General features: G+C 35.7%; 1 protein-coding gene across 3 annotated transcripts in view; it reads right to left on the reverse strand.

Moving 5' to 3' along the window:
- The window catches only part of DAAM1 (dishevelled associated activator of morphogenesis 1), a 223,319-nt gene that overhangs the window by 35,344 nt on the left and 171,155 nt on the right, over positions 1-16,820 (reverse strand). For 2 of the 3 annotated variants that reach the window (XM_044664879.1, XM_044664881.1), the window contains exon 16: positions 9,558-9,664. In XM_044664879.1, coding sequence (XP_044520814.1) covers positions 9,558-9,664 — 107 coding nt within the window. Of the gene's footprint in view, positions 1-9,557; positions 9,665-10,722; positions 10,753-16,820 lie in introns of all 3 variants that reach the window. The other variant, XM_044664882.1, reaches the window with a different exon arrangement.

Genomic DNA, 16,820 nt, shown 5'->3' on the forward strand with positions numbered 1-16,820 from the left:
ACCTTCTGTTTTGCATTTAAAAGAAATGGAGTCAAAAATCAGAGTGAGAACAATAAAGTACCAAATTTGCATTTCATTAGTTCTCCATATGGACCATAGAAATTTCTTGCTTTTGAAATTGTATATATTTGACCTCCAGAGACTGTGTCTGGACTGAACTCAACCTGAGGAAGAGAAAACAATTTGGGTTTCTCTGAAAATGTGAAATACAGAAACATAAGACCTCTGGAAAAGTGACCTGACTAGTTAGACTTATTACCACCCCCATAGCCTGCTGAATGAATGAATGTAAAGAAGCCAACTGGACAGGGAATGCCAAGTTGACATTACTCTGAATTACTCAGTTCAAAATATTAGAGAAGGACTTTGTGGGTGATAGCTTAAAATTTCCAAGCTCCACTCTTTTCACTTCTTAATACATGGCAGAATTTTGGGAAGGTGGAAGAATATAACTTTTGAAAGAGCCTTTCCCATCCCTCCTTCATGTTAATATATTCTCTCTTTGATTCTATCCATCTTGATGCCCCAATAATATTTTTGTTGTTGTTATGCTGTTGTTTAAAGTCACGTCCAATTCTTTGTGAGCCCATTTGGGATTGGTTTTTTTTTGGCTAAGATACTAGAGTACTTTGCCATTTTCTTCTCTACCTCAGTTTACAGATGAGGAAACTGAGGCAAACAGGGTTAAGTGACTTGTTTGGGGGGGTCACACAACTAGTCTAAGAGATATGAACTCAGGAAGAAGAGTTCTAGCCTCGGTATTCTATCCATCTGGCTGCCTCTTATCTGTGTGTGTGTGTGTGTAATAGAGCTACAAATAACTATATACAGATAGGTTATATAGATATAGATGCATATAGGCATATACATGCAATGTGTGTATATATATAAATAAATCAACCACAAACACATATAGACAAAATATGTATAGATGCATATAAACACGTTTGTAGATATTGTGTGTGGATATATGCATTTCTATCTCTTTATATCTTGTCTGTTTGCAGTTGTATTCCCTATTGGACTGTGAGCTTCTTGACAGCAGAAATTGGTTTCGAAATTCTTTATAGTCTCAGTGCCTGGCACTTAGTAAATAAATAAATGTTTCTTGACTCGATGGTTTGTAATTCAACTTTAGTTATGAAGCAGAAAGATAAAAGAAACAGGCTTCCAATAGAATTTCATGTACCTAACAGTGCCAAATGTTTTAATAATTTACCACGAGGGTTGAAATATAAAAGTCTCATTAAGTAAACTTAAAAATATAGTCACTTCAGTGTTTTGGTCTTAAGTTTGCATTAGAGAGTTTAAGACCAATGTCTGAAATTTCAAGTAGGTTGATCCAGGTTTTCTTTTTCAGTTATGAAAATTTTCTTCACAGTCTCAGTATTGGAAGGGACCTCACAGGTCATCTACTCCAATTCTTTATTCACTGCATGAGACCTGTATAAAATCTCTGCAGGTAAGGTAAAGACCCGTTCCCCACCCCTATAAAAAAGCTAGGAGAAAGAGAACAATGGGGCACTTTTATGGTTTATCGTACTCAAGTTGCAGACTTTTAAGTTGTGCATCTGGAAAAAAAAATATGGCAGGACACTTCATAAAAATATATTTTATGTGGTTTCACTTTGCAATATAAACCTTGTTTCTAAAATTTTTTTTGAAAGCTGTTTTAGAGAATAAAGCAGACTTGCCTTTTATATGTATGCAAGAAAAAGTTCTTGGTTTCTTTAGCAAAGGGCCAGACAAATAAGTATTTGTTATTTACCAACAGTTCTGTTAATCATATCCTTTTTCCTCTCTCTGTTCAATTCTTTTCTAGTCCCTAATACTATAGAACTGGCCACTTCAAAGCTATGCCAATCTCCTTTGGTAGCCATGAATTATCTTCTTAGGGAGGCAATTGGCTTGAAAGGAAATCCAGAAATCGAGGTTCAAATTCCCTTCTGTATTTTATAGGTTGTTAGGACCCTAGGTAAATCATGGTGTTTAGAGTTGACAGAACCTATAGGAATAATTTGTTATAGTTGCTCATTCTATAATTGCAGAAAGTATGGCCTAGAGGGAACTGACTTGCCCACAGTCAGTCAAGGAAGATAGGTGGCAAAATTTGGATTTGAATTCAAGTCCTCCAATACTGAACCTGGTGCTCTTTCTACTATTTCCACTACACTAGAAGTCTTAGCTTTGACATCTCTAAAATGATACATTGGAACAAACAGATGATCTCCAAGGCCTCTTCCAGCTCTAACACTTTTTCATGATTTCATTTTCTCTTATAATGAACCATTAACCCAAACATTGCTTCACTTTCATCATGTTATTTTCCAGCTGGAGATATACTTTCAAGTTAGGGATATGATATTACTTGTGAATACAGATTTGACTGATTGTTCTCTATGACCTGTCTGGGTAATGAACACCTTTAAATGGTTCCCAAATATTAGATGTACTTGAAAATTATACTGTTTGCCTAGCCCAATGTCCTATACATAGGGGTGGGTACATGATAATATTTCTCGAATTGGCCCCATTATGAACATAACAGACAATCTCATTTTTTTGTTCTAGCAGAATTCCATTAGAAAAGTATATTGCAATTACATAGAAACATACCTTACAAGAAATCAAATTTCTAGGCCACTAGACAAGAAAGAGAGATGTTAAGCCTTTGGGTAGCAAACCAAATGAAAAGATATGATATGGTTTTATAGTTTATCAATCTCTTATGTTTCTAGCTTAAGAATCACCAAGGTCTATTTTTTAAAAATTCCTTTTATCTGCACATTTCTTTTAACCTCCATTAATGTCAGTTCACTCTTATCACCTCTTACTTATATTATAACAATAGCCTCTTATTACCTGCATCCTTGCCTTCAACTCTCCTTTCTTCATTTTGACCCATCCTAATCAAAGTCTACCTGTCGGGAGCTATTAAGAGAAATTAGAATCTCAAGTAGATATTTTTATCTGGACCCCCTCAAAAGATCAATACAGACCGGCAGAGCCGTGTATTATCTTTCCACCCTATTTACGGGACGAGACAGGTGTGGGATATCTAAGATAAAAATCTGAGATTCCTCTTTTGATTCCTTTCATAATTCTCACCTTCCTTCAAAATACATTATAGTCTTATTGAAAAAGCTTTGGGCTCTCAGCACTCCAGCAGGAGGGGGGCTAACTCTGTTCCCCTTTGCCCAAGAACACAGATGGCTGGTACGGCCAAGGCCGAACCCTTGGCAAGGCATTTTGCCCAGAATTAAAGTAAAATAATGAGGCTCAAAAAATTGTTTAATACCATCAAGGCTGAGAAACTGACAGGGCTTTCCAACCTAATGGAGATGTCCCAGGCTCCACTTAAAGATAACACATGTAGTTGATAGTTTAGCATAGGTTTTTGTCTACGCCTTGGAGGCTTCTAAGGCTTTTGTTTTGACTATAGTAAAAATCTTGCTCTCTGTAACTGTGGGAAACTTTCTTGGCTTTTGGGGGAAAGGGATCTTTAATTTCCTTTATAATAAAGTGGTTACTTCAGTATTTCTTGAAGTACAATGAGCTAACAAGCCGTGCTTCCAATCTGTTTCATTCTTTGCATCCGACGACCACCCAGGCCACTCAGGTTAGTCTCTGATTATAGAGTATCGATCTCTATATCTACCAAACTAATTTTTCTTAAGTCACAACATAAGAAAGTAATGAATTTATAATAAAGCTGATAATGATACCTAAATCAATTTATAGATTTAGTGTTAAACCAAACTACCAAAGAATGATTTCTAGAGCTGAATAAATTAATAATAAAATTCATTTTGAGAAACAAAAGATATAGTTGCTCAAGGGAAACGGGGAAGGGAAGGAATCAAGGACAACAAACATTTCTAGACTTCAAAATATGCTACATAATACAGTGATAAAATGTTTGGTAACTACTTTTTTAAAAAGTAGATTAGTGGAAAGAATTAGATATCCAACTAAGAAATAATTTAACTGAATATTAATGGTCACATGAGTGAGGGGTAGGGAAGGATGGAGAGGGAGAGAGGGAGAGAGAGAGAGAGAGAGAGAGAGAGAGAGAGAGAGAGAGAGAGAGAGAGAGAGATGGGAGTATGGGATGGGGGATAAGAGAGGGAGATGGAGAAAGAAAGAATTTATCACCATTATGATAAAGCATCTCTCCTAACAAGGAATATAGACAATCACACACACAAAAATAACATAGATAAGTTTGATTATATTAGGTTGAAAAGCCTTTGCATAAACAAAATCAATGCATTTAGACCAACAAGAGAAACTGTTATCTCTGCCAATTTGCTTTGCATTTCTCCAATTACTGGTTATTTGGAACAGTCATTCACAGAAAGGATTGTTAATCATCTGCAATTCTTTTGAGGACTGTTTTTTCATATCCATTGGAGAATGATTTTTGATCTAACATATTTGCTTTAAGGAAATTGGCATGAAGAGCTGGAAAAGACTTTTCAATCAACAAATATCAAGCATCTATTAAGTGCTAGTCAATAGGGGCTATAAATACAGAGAAACAATCCCTATTGTGTGGGAACTTCAAATTCAAAACCCTTTCAGTCTAGTCTCCATAATTTGGCTCCATCTTATTCCTTACTACTTACAAACATTGCTTAAATAAGACTGCTGCTATTCTTGCTTTGCTAACTTTTTTTGCCATTAATCCAATTTTCTGTTTCTTTACCATTTAGGGATACTGATTACCATTTAGGGAACTAGTCTGTTTTGAGGGCTTCTAAGGTTCATAAGGTTGTATTCTACAGGTTGCTTCTGATCTAGATACACCACCTCCATTTTCTAGAATCTTCCATGCTAGAAACTTACATACTCCATCTAGTTTTGATCATTGATACCTTTCTGACTATACATGGTTGCATAAAAACTACTAAATGAACATGAATAAGACATTTTCCCCAATTACACCTCTATCTATAAAACACTTAGTTCTTGTCTGCATTACTGAGGTGCCTTTCTATATGGGATCCAACCTACGTGTTCCTGCATGAAACTAATGATGAATGAGGAGGGTCTGTGGTTATCAGGCTGGAAAAAGAAATTTTGTACTGTTAATAAATTCTTTCTCTTACTACTTATAGCCCAAAAATTGTCTCTTTTCAGGTTCTAATGTTCTCACTCCTTTGGCCAAGCCACAGATGTAAGTAGCTGAAAGACCTAAATGTATTCTTATCTTTTTGGTGACTACATGGATATATCCTTTGCCCTCAACTTGTCATGCCCATCCTTCTCCTTATCCTCTTCAACGGTTCAAAGAAGCAAGTATTCTCATAGATAATAAACTAAAACATGTTAGTAAAAAAAATGTTTATGCTTTTAGCATTACTGGCTTTCCTGACTCTTCTGTGGCAACCTCTAAGTCAGGGGTCGGCAACCTTTTTGGCCGTGAGAGCCATAAACGCCACATTTTTTAAAATGTAATTTCGTGAGAGCCGTACAGTGCTCACAGTGCGCGCTCCTATAACAGTGCCTGAAAAAAAGATTGACTTTATGGCTTCTGCAGAAAGAGCCATATATTGCTGATCCCTGGTCTAAAGTCCTCTAAAACAGCTAGGAAAGACAGGAATAGAAATCCTGACTATCCTTTGAGATTTCACTCAAGTTATTCCCTTTGTATGAGGGGGCTTTTCCTTTTCCAGAAATCCTATAGAAGCACTTAAGCGGTATAACACTCATTTGATACTTAATCAGGGACTAATTTATAGTGTTAAAAAATAACTTAAATTTCTGTTTTATCTCTTCAATAAGATAAACTCTGTCTTCTGCTTCACATCTTATATAGAACTAAGCACATAACAGGTACTCAATATATGTTTTATTTACATAAAGAAGTACACACTTTTAACCTGACCTTTTTCTTCTGGTAAGCTTTTGGGTCATAGAATCTCAGAGTTGGAAGAGACTTTAAAAACCATCCAGTTCAACTAAAAACCTAAACATTTATAAGCCCTGCAAAAATGAGTCATCCAACCTTAGCCTGAACACTTCCATTGATCAGGAACTTACTCAGTCTCCCAAGGTAAGCCCATTCCACTTTGGGGCTATTTCTCAAGGTTCAAAATTTCTTCCCTCACAAAAAGGCCCAACCTGTCTCACTGGGACTTCCATCTATTGTTCTTTGTTCCCTCCAGACACAGAAGTCTGATCTGTCTCCTACTGACAGACTTCCAAAACACTTAAAAATAGATATTACAGGGGGCAGCTGGGTAGCTCAGTGGATTGAGAGCCAGGCCTAGAGACGGGAGGTCCTGGGTTCAGATCTGGCCTCAGACACTTCCCAGCTGTGTGAACCCCCATTGCCTACCCTTGCCAATCTTCCACCTATAAGTCAATACACAGAAGTTAAGGGTTTAAAATTTAAAAAAAAAAATAGATATTACATCTCAACTAACCCCTTTTCTCCAGGCTATGCATACAAGGCCTTCCATTATCCTTGTCACTCTTTTCTGGATGTATTACGTTTTATCAATATTCTTCCTAAAATGTAGGGACCATAATTGTATGCAATCAATCAAGCACTTACCCCAGGGCATTATACCAAAAACTAGATATACACAAAAGAAAACCTGATAATAAAGAATTATTACTATTGGGTCATAGAATATGGCCATGGTTTTGATATAAAGAACAAGTCACTATAATCCTAGAACCTTAAAATTAGAAGAGGCTTCAGAAATGATTGATTAGTCCAACCTGTACTTGAACAAGAATCCTACTTGCACCTCCAGTTAATAACTATATGTTCCATTGTTGTTCAGTCATTTTTAGTTGTGTCCAACTTGTCGTGAGTCCATTTGGAATTTTCTTGGCAAAGATACTAGAATGGTTTGCCATTTCCTTCTCCAGCTAATTTTACAGATAAGGAAATCAAGCCAAACAGAGTTAAGTGACTTACTCAGGGTCACACAACCAGTAAGTATTTGAGGTCAGATTGTAATTTTCCAAGCTTTATCCACTGTGCCACCAGTAATTATATATAGCCATTGCTTAAAGATCTCTACTGAAAGAGACCTCACTACATCTCCCAAAGGAGCCCATTCCATTTTGGGGAAGTCCTAAAACGTCAGAAAAAGTCTCCCTTTGTGTGTGAATAGATTTTAACTATAGTAGAATTCTGCCTATATCACAAACAGTATGAGTCAGATTTTAACACATCCCTTTAAAACTGACTAAATTAGGCTTGATCACTTCAGAAGTACTTATAGAGCCCTCCAATCCTAAATCTCTAATCTCAGATACTTTTAGAGAGAATGAGTTTTATAGCATTGGAATAAGACAACTTCTCCAAAAATTGGATAGGAAGTCAGTCAGGAAAAGCTATGAGTTTATCTCTAAAGCTCAGTAGTTGTCACCATCAGCAGCCCCTGTTGAGTACAATCTGGATGTGAGGAATTGGGTTAATGCATTTACTCCCATAGGAATTCTGACCCTTTGGTATGTAAATGAAAAATGAAAGTAATCTTTTTGGGGAAAAATTTCAAATAATTTCTTCTGTACTGCAATCACATAAAAATATAGTGGGTATGACATGGAGAAAAAGAATGAAAAGATTTTAAATTTTCAAAAATCTTCATTTAATTCAGCATTTATATAAGAACATGTTATTCTTTGGAGGAGCTAGGTCGTGTAGTGGCTAGAATACCAGGCTCAAAGTCAGCAAGATACAAGCTCAGATCCAGTCTTAGACACACTCACTTGCTGTGTGACCCTGGGAAAGTCACTTAACCACTATTAACCACAATGTCTCAAAAAAATAAATCTTCCTATGTATAGATGCTGAAACATACAGCTCCTTATTAGTTATTATTTATTAATTTATTTTGCTTATTATATGTTTATTATTTATTATCACACAGGAGAAGAAAATGGCAAATTACTCAACTATCTTTGCCAAGAAAACCCCATGTCTGTGGGTCCATGTAGAATTAGATGCAACTGAATGACTGAAAAGCAATAACATTATTTATCAAATGGGAAGGAGAACCTTGAATGTATCCCATCATGCATGTACATAAATTGTCTTAAAATTATTTTCAGTGGGGACTTCCTGAGGAAAATATATATTCTTCTTTAGCACAATAGAAACTGTGAAATAACCTCATGGGAGTGTTGAGAGGAAAAAAAGTGGGAATATCTAAGCTGAATGAATGAGTCCCAGGCAAGCCAAGAAATATGTTTTTCAGTTATAAAAGTAAAATGTTCACATCAATTTTTCATGTGTTACCAGATTAAAATTTTGTGATCTAACTCACTTCTCCCACCCAAAGAGATATTTTCTCTCTCAACATGTAATAATAACAATCAGGCTTTGGTGTTAACAAGATAGATCATAAAATTAGCTCTACATGTTTATGAAGGTCTTCTCTCAAAAGGTGCTTTAAAGGTCAGATTTAAAAAAAAATGTTCGATTGTTTGCATTCCTGAAAAAAGTCATCTCATGACAATGCCAGCACACATGAAGCTTTCACGGCAGAATTTGCCCAACATGATTTCTTTAGTACATTTTAAAATCTTTGAATTCTGTATATTTTTAAAAAATCTTATCTTTAGGCTTAGAATCCATACTGTTTATTGATTTCAAGGCAGAAGAGCGGTAAAGGCTAGGTCACAGAGGTTAAGTGACTTGCCCAGGGTCAGACATGTGGGAAGTATCTGAGACCAGATTTGAACACAGGATTTCCCATTGCTAGGCCTTGTGTCAATCCACTGAGCCACCATGCTTCCCTTTATTTTGTGGATTTTTGAAAACATTTCTATTACTCCTCACAATCACCATAACTGTCCTTAACATGATTTTCCTCTTTTGAGGAAAGAAATGATACCAAATTGCAAAATGTGATGGCATAAGCCAATGCAACTGTGGCTGAAGAAGAATTTGTAGTCAGAATTTTCTGCTTTCCTTTCCTCTGCTGGATAATACTTGCATATGCCCCTGAAGACTGAACTTTGAAAACTAATGTTTTATTTTGGTTTGAGCTTTGTATTTAGTTTAAAAAAAAAAAAATAGCAACGGAAGAAAAAACAGGCCAGGAAGGAACTAAAGTTTGAAGGAATAAGGGAGTGGCATTTAAAAAGTTAGCCTTCTAATATTTGTTATAGTACAGTGATACAGTGAGCTACCCCAGAAGAACCCATCTATACACCAAAGAGATAAAAAGATCAATGAAAATAAACAAAAACTTAGTTTTGTCATGCATATAACTTATACAAAAATCACTTTTTGATTGTCAGGATGAAAACAAGTTTCTAACTTAAGATTTCAAGTAATTTTATATTTTTATAAATGTATAGAGATTATAATCGAAGAAGTTTCCAACTCATCCCTGTTGTTTCAAAGGGAGGCATAAGCATTGTTTGCCTTATTACAACATAGAAACAGATTTCCCAGCAGCCTTACAATTTTTAAAGTTTACAAACATACACAGTTATGAGTCACACACCAAAATCATTCACTGCACCGTGTACTTCTAAAAACACTGATTATATTACAAACACTCATTACTCAACATTAACAATACCTTGAGAGCAGAATGTTGCAGTTCTGGGCCCTCCGACCATCAATCACTGAAAGTTCTTTCACTTTGTGTCTGGAACTCAGTGTATCATCAATGGCATCTGTTTCTTTCTATAAAGAGCATGATAGGAATCCATGAAAGTCAAACAATGACATTCTGACCACACACACACACACACACACACACACACACACACTCTCACACACTCACACTCATTTTAGTAAGGTTTCCTGATTACATAAAAAAAAAAAGAGAAATCAGAAACAAAAGCTAAAACCTAGTCTTCAAATGCAAATAAAAAAGAATGACACACTTTAAAAACCATTGTTTGGAGGTACAGATAGTTTGTGATGACAATACAACCAAGCATAAATTATTAATGAGCATTTCCCCCTCTGTATATTTGTGCTGTCTCTCCAAGTTCCCTCCCTGAGAGAACTGTCACAATGAATCAAGCTCAGTTTGGGTCTTCCATTGGTCACTTGAGACATGTGCAGTCAGTATTCATTCATTCATTCACCGGAGAATTATTTGCATCACAAATACCCAAAAGATTGAACAATAAAGCCTTGCAGACTATTTTACATGCACCAGGAGGCTACCGGGTACAGCTGGCACCTTATCATTCTGGAGCAGGACAGGCTGTTCAAGAGATCAGTTCAAACTTTTAATTTCCATAAAACATTTGTTGCCTACCCTTTCTGCACAGGTAGCACAAAATATCAGGATGGATAAGACAACAGACGCAAGAAACAGCTATTTATTTATTTATTTTGGCACAGTTGGATAAAGAGGTGTTAGAGGAATTGGCAGGAAAAGCTCAATGTGAAGATGTTACAAAAATATGCAAATTTTACATAATTTAATTACAGAATCCATAAAGGCTTTCTAGGACATTTCAAAGAAATGCCAAAAAACAATTTAGCTTTATTACTAAATATTGGCTTAAAGGAAAAAAAAGAAATTGTGCTTCAATTGTCTTCCTGGCAATTCTAAGATTTGGAGCACACATGCAATGTCTGAAAGAACTCTGCTAGTTAAGCATACAATGTGATTTTCACCAGGCACTGTATTTTGTATTGTCTACAGACAAACATGACCGAGAATCTTCAAGCTGGCCATGATCCAGTTACATAAAACAAGAATTTTTTAGCAATAGTTCCCTTACCTGTTTGGAGTTACTGTTGATAAAGAAATCCTACAGCCATAACAGAAGCATGGAAAAGGCAATCAAAAACATGCAATTTAGTAGTCATAGCAAAAATCCTTACTGGTCATCAAGTGGTCCCCCAAACTGGTAGCAGTTACTTGATGCAAAGGCATCTCCCATCTTCTTTTCCCTTTATACCTATGATTCAGTTTTACTCTGTTGAAACACAGACGTAGGGACTAGCTTTGTCCCTAGAGAACTTCTTGTTCTCTCAACATCAAGCTCTCTACTATTTTTTTTTTCATCTCTACCTTTCCTTAGTTATTTGGAAATTTCATTCTGTTAACAAACTCCCTTTCATCCTAGACTTTTTCTCCTTTTCTTTTCCACCCTTTTGCTCTTCTGGAAGCCTAGCTCCCCCTCTGAAGATTGTATCATATCCCTTTTTTTTTTAAACCCTTAACTTCTGTGTATTGGCTCATAGGTAGAAGAGTGGTAAGAGTGGGCAATGGGGGTCAAGTGACTTGCCCAGGGTCACACAGCTGGATATCATATCTTTTCTAATTAGTACTTGGTGTACCTATTCTCATCTTCCATGGCACACTGGTCCAGGAGAAGAAACAGGCATACATACTCTTTCCTCCTCCTCATTGCCATTACCATATCCTCCCTATAATGTCATCACTCAGTGACTTTTCCACTTTAGGCATTGCTACATGTGTTAATATCATCCTGTCCAGATCTATGTTATAGTCATCAATTAGCTTTCATTCATAAAAAAGCTCATTCTTCTGCCATTTACAGTCTTCCTCTCTATTCCATGCAGCTTTGCAATTGATAACTGCACTAAGGATTGATTTCTCCTTCAATACTGTTTGATCACACTCTACAAATCTCATGACCTACATTTTCACTCCACCTCAGTATCCTCAAAAATGTTCATACTATAACTCAACAAAGCTGAAGCACCTTCTTTTCAATGAGCTTTGAAATGCCCCTGTCTTATAACCACCTATGAATCAGTGAACTAAGAGAAATGTGAATGGGACAGGAATTCGGTAGATCTAGTTGAACAACTCGATCAAAAAAAGGGTCAACCCAATGTTTATCTGTGAAAACTTGGCTACTCTCAGCAATGCAATGATCTGGGACAATCCTGAAAGACGTATTATGGGGAATGCTATCCACCTCCAGAGATTGAACTGTGGGAGTCGTCTTTCACATTAGTGTATTTATGGTTTTATTTTGGGGGTTTGGTTATGTATGAATTTGCTCTTACAACAATAACCAATATGCAAGTGTGTTTTGCATAACAATAAAAATAAAATTTAATGAAAAATAAAACAAAGGATTAAATGCTACCCAAAAAAGGATCAATCAATGGTTGATATCAACATGGAGAAAGGTCTCTAGGGACTAGTCCTTTTGCTCTTTCAGTTCAACTTTTTTATCAAGGGAATATTTATCAAATTAGAAGATAGTGTGAGACTATATACTAAACAACAAAATCAAGACTTTGAAGATTCTCAACAAGGCTAGACCTGTAAGTTTTCCATACATTATTCAATTACATTCAGCCAGCATTTACTAATAAAGGCAACTTAATGGACAGAGATGTGAAGTCCTTAATTTAGGTCAAAAAGTCACTTTCACATGTGATTGTGACTATATAATCATAACATTAAGGATAAGACTTAATAAATAGCTACCATTTATATAGTGCTTTAAGGTTTGCAAAACACTTTGATATCTCATATTATCGTCACAAGCAGCCCAGAAGGCACTATTATGACCTTTATTTTACTAGTGAGGAAACTGAGGCAGACAGTTTAAGTGATTTGCCCAGCATCACATAGCTATCAATTGTCTAAAGCCAGACTTGAACTCAAGATTTGAATTCTTGACTCCAAGTCCAATGGTCTATTATCTAGTTGCCTGGACAGCTATTTAAGTTTAAAAAAAAAAAAAATCTGAGGCAAGCAATCTCTTGGAATCCAAAGACAACTAGCAGAGATAATGAGGACTGTAGTACTAAGACATGAAAATAAAGAAAAGGAGAACATATAAAATGAAGGAAGGAAAGTTTCCAAAAGTAAAAGGTGTCAGTGGCATTGTTGGAGCCCAAATTCCCTCAAATATTATTTAAAGGGGCTGATACAAAAGACTAATTCGTAACCTAACATACAGAAAATATTTGGAACAAGGGAAAAGGAAAATAAAGCAATCTCACATGAGAAAATGTTCTTGTTACATAATTTTTCAAAGCTGGAAGGACCAAAATTTGGTTGTAAAAAGTTCATCTCAATTTTCAGGCCAAAAACTTGCATAAGGAATATTTGCTCAATGTATCCCTTAAGGTCTCATTGGTCCTGGCAGGACTGCCAGGGTCAATGAGCTGTTTCATAAAATTCCTCTAGTGGGAAGCAAAAAGTTTATCCTTCTCCAATCCCACGCATCCAAGCAATGATTGCTTTCCTAGAATAGTATTTTAAAATAAGTTAATAACCAACAAACAAACTTTTCTCCCTCAATGATGTCAGTTTTCTTTTGTCTCTGGAGGAATAGCAGTTTTCCTCCACATCCCCAAGACTCCCCCCTTCCCTTCCTTTAAGAGTGCATTCCTTTCAAAGGGAGAAAAAGCTCCAAATTGGAATGGGCCCCAACAGTTCCTCTTAAACTATTCCTTCACCTTCAGGGAGGACCACACCTACAGCATTGCAGCCAGATGTAAATAGATCCTTTGTTTTTTAAAGGCCTCCAAAAGAAAAGCTTCTAAAGATTTCTAATAATTTATTCTCTGTTGTAAAAATTTTCTCGGCTGAGAAGAAATTAGGATTCTAGCCTGTGTTCTTCATGTGAAAATTTAAACCAACTTTCTGTGCATTTAGCAGTGTCCAGTACATGGTATGTGCTTAACAAAGGTCTGTTGGTTGATTTTGTTCAGCTTTCAATGAAATTATAGAAGAGCAGATCATTATTTATCCTTAATCATCAGTCATGAACTAAAAAAAATTCTGTGTCCATAGCCAAAAAAATTTACCATCTTATCTTCTCAGAGGTCAAGATGATGTATTAAGAGTGGGTACAGCTTTATAAGAGAGTTTGGTTAATTCTTTATTTAGTATGCTTTCCTTTAGAGATTGTGACATCATCATATAATATAATCTTTCAAACTCTTTAAACTATTTTCATTTGATAGCTAATATTAAAAAGAGTATTTTGATGCAGATTTTAAGAATCAAAATTTTTAACTCTTCAATTAATCATTTTAAAATCAGAAGTTAGTTTCAATATTCAAAGGGCTGATTCTTATAAATGATATTATCTATACTTGGTTCCCACCCATCTGAATGTTAGATGGATTTAGCTGGAAAACCAGACTTTTTTTTTTGGTTGGCTACTTAGTAAGAGCATAGGCAATAAGAAAAGATCTACATTTGCACCTTGGATAGCCAAGGTTCTATTATAATAATAAATATGTACTATTTCATACACTGACATTTCCATAGAGGAGCTGCTTCAAAAATCCATTATTTGTAATCATTACTTCTTCTGTAATGGGTCATAGTTAAAATTCACATTAATGAAATGTATATACTAATCAAAATTTTAAAATGAGCAATATAGCAACCAGTCACAAACAATTTGAAATTTTCATTATATTCACCAAATGGGTTTCAAGCACTATGTAAAAAGCACCAAGAGAATCATGAATTATATAGCACTTGGGAAGATACATGTGCTTCACAAAGGTTCAAATGACCTAAAATGTTCACAATGAACACAAGTCCTTGACTTAGCCTTTCATTTTGCTCTCCAAGGCAAAGCTACTGAAGTTTTTCTCTACCAGGTAAAAAATTCAAAAAATGACAAAGTGCTAGTTTCATTATTTTCTTGCTATTATTTTCTTCTCTGGTAATCTAATTCTCTTCTAAATTTTATACCTCCATTTCTACCTAACCTCTCTAAGTTCTAGATCCTTACTTACAATCACCTAGTTTGATCCTCCACTGATACCTCAAACTTATCAAAATTGAGCTTATTAAACTTCCCCATACACGCTCCTTCTTTTGACTTTCCCGTTTGTCTACAGTACAACCACATTCACCCAGCTCCTATATTTTTAACTTCTTTTTATTATGATTATCTTTTATTTTTTGTCCTCCTTTAACTCATACCCATTGAGCTACCAGGTCTTGCCAATTCTACCTCCACATCACCTCTCAGAATGCCTTCTCTTCCTCTTTTTTTTTCACTGATGTCAACATTACTACTTTTGTGGACTATGACAATAGCCCATAACGAGTCTGCCTCTTCTCTCTCCCTTTTTCAAATGGTTCTCATACCACTACAAGAACAATCTTTCTTTCTCATATATATCACTTCATATCCCTGCTCTGCTCAAAGACTACTGAGAACTTTCTATGGGCAAACAAGTGGCCTTCAAATACCTTTGCTTGACATTCAAGGACATTTACAATCTAGTAACTTACCCAACTTCCCACCTTTCCAACCATCTTATTTCCTTCTAAACATTCTTCTAAATACTTCAGCTAAAAAACTATTCTTTGTCTCAATTTAAAGGCACCTTCCCAGTCCATGAAGTTTCTCTTGGTCTATTCCATTGGGAACTCATATAGAATTGCTTGTAACTCTTTAGGATCAATGAATCAGCATTTATTAAGCTCCTACTATGTGCTAAGCATCATAGCATTTAGCTGATATTTGGAAGGGAACTTAAAGAGATAATCCAATGCAACTCTTTTCATTTATTTTTACAGATGAAGAAACTGAGAACCACAGAGGCTATGTGACTTGTCTCAAGTCATTAAAAAAAAAATTAAGTTTCTAACCTAGGTCTTAGGTTTCCAAAAATCCAACGTTCTTTCCATTGACGAAATGCACTATGTAATGTCATATGTTATAATTAGTTGTGTCTTATTGCTTCATGGGGAACTAGGAGGCACAGTGTATAGAGTACTGTACCTGAAGTCAATAAGATTCTTTTTCGTGAGTTCAAATCTGGCTTTGGATACTTACTAGCTATGTGACCCTAGGCAAATCACTCCCCATTTGTCTCCATTTCCTCATCTATAAAATGAGCTAGAAAAGGAAATAGCAAACCACTTCAGGATCTTTTCCAAGAAAATTCCAGATGGGGAAGAGTCATACTAAAATGACTAAACAAAATACCACCATACAATAGTTATAAACTCCATGAGGATAGGCTCATGACTTATCTCAATGTTGTCTCTCCCTTAGAATCTAGCAGTGTTTTCCACACAGCTGGCACTAGATAAATGTTGCTGCTAAATTCTGAACTAATGATAACAAAATGACATTGAATGGATTATATTTGCCACCATTTAGTGTTTAAGTGGCACCCAAAATGATAGTTCAAGAGTAGATTTAAATCATTTTTCTCTTAATTTGAATAGACTTTCAGTGAGGAGTTTTTATTGAAAGACCTATTTTAAATTTTGATATTGTTTCAACACTTTGATCACTCAGAATGGCTGACATTCTTAAACAGAAGAAATCATAAGACAAAATACTATTTTCAAAACCCTTCTTAAAGATGTCTGCTGTAATACGTAAAGTCACTGGATCCTCTTTTGGTTCTCCTAGATCTCCTAAATCCCATCTCCTAGTATTGATTGCAATTCTGCCATTCTAAGATCTTATAAGATTTTTCCAACTCTGAAGACTTCATTCTGATAAAATCCAGTATAACCTTTATGGAAGAAAACCAGTATCAGAAAGATTAAATGACATCCCTAGTCACACAGTATGTCAAAAGTGGGATTTGAATCCGTATGTTCCAAACGTCATCATGTTCCAAACGTCATCATGAAGCTGCTTTCAGAGGCAACAGTACCAAAGTGTTCCTTTCTCTCTCTTTGGAAGAAGCTAACTTCTGGCCACAGAGCAGAGGGTAAGTGATATGAGCAACTACTCCACAGGAAACTACACTTTAAATATGGAAAAATGGAGTTCTCAAGGGTGATAATGATTAAGTGCTACTTGGCAAAGCCTGAAGGGCAAATGAGTTCTGCCTTTGGTGATGCTATTTAACCAGAAGGATAAGTCACTAGGTCTGGAGGAGGAGGATCCTG

This window comes from Gracilinanus agilis, chromosome 2 (assembly GCF_016433145.1).
Source record: "Gracilinanus agilis isolate LMUSP501 chromosome 2, AgileGrace, whole genome shotgun sequence".
Lineage (NCBI taxonomy): Eukaryota > Metazoa > Chordata > Mammalia > Didelphimorphia > Didelphidae > Gracilinanus > Gracilinanus agilis.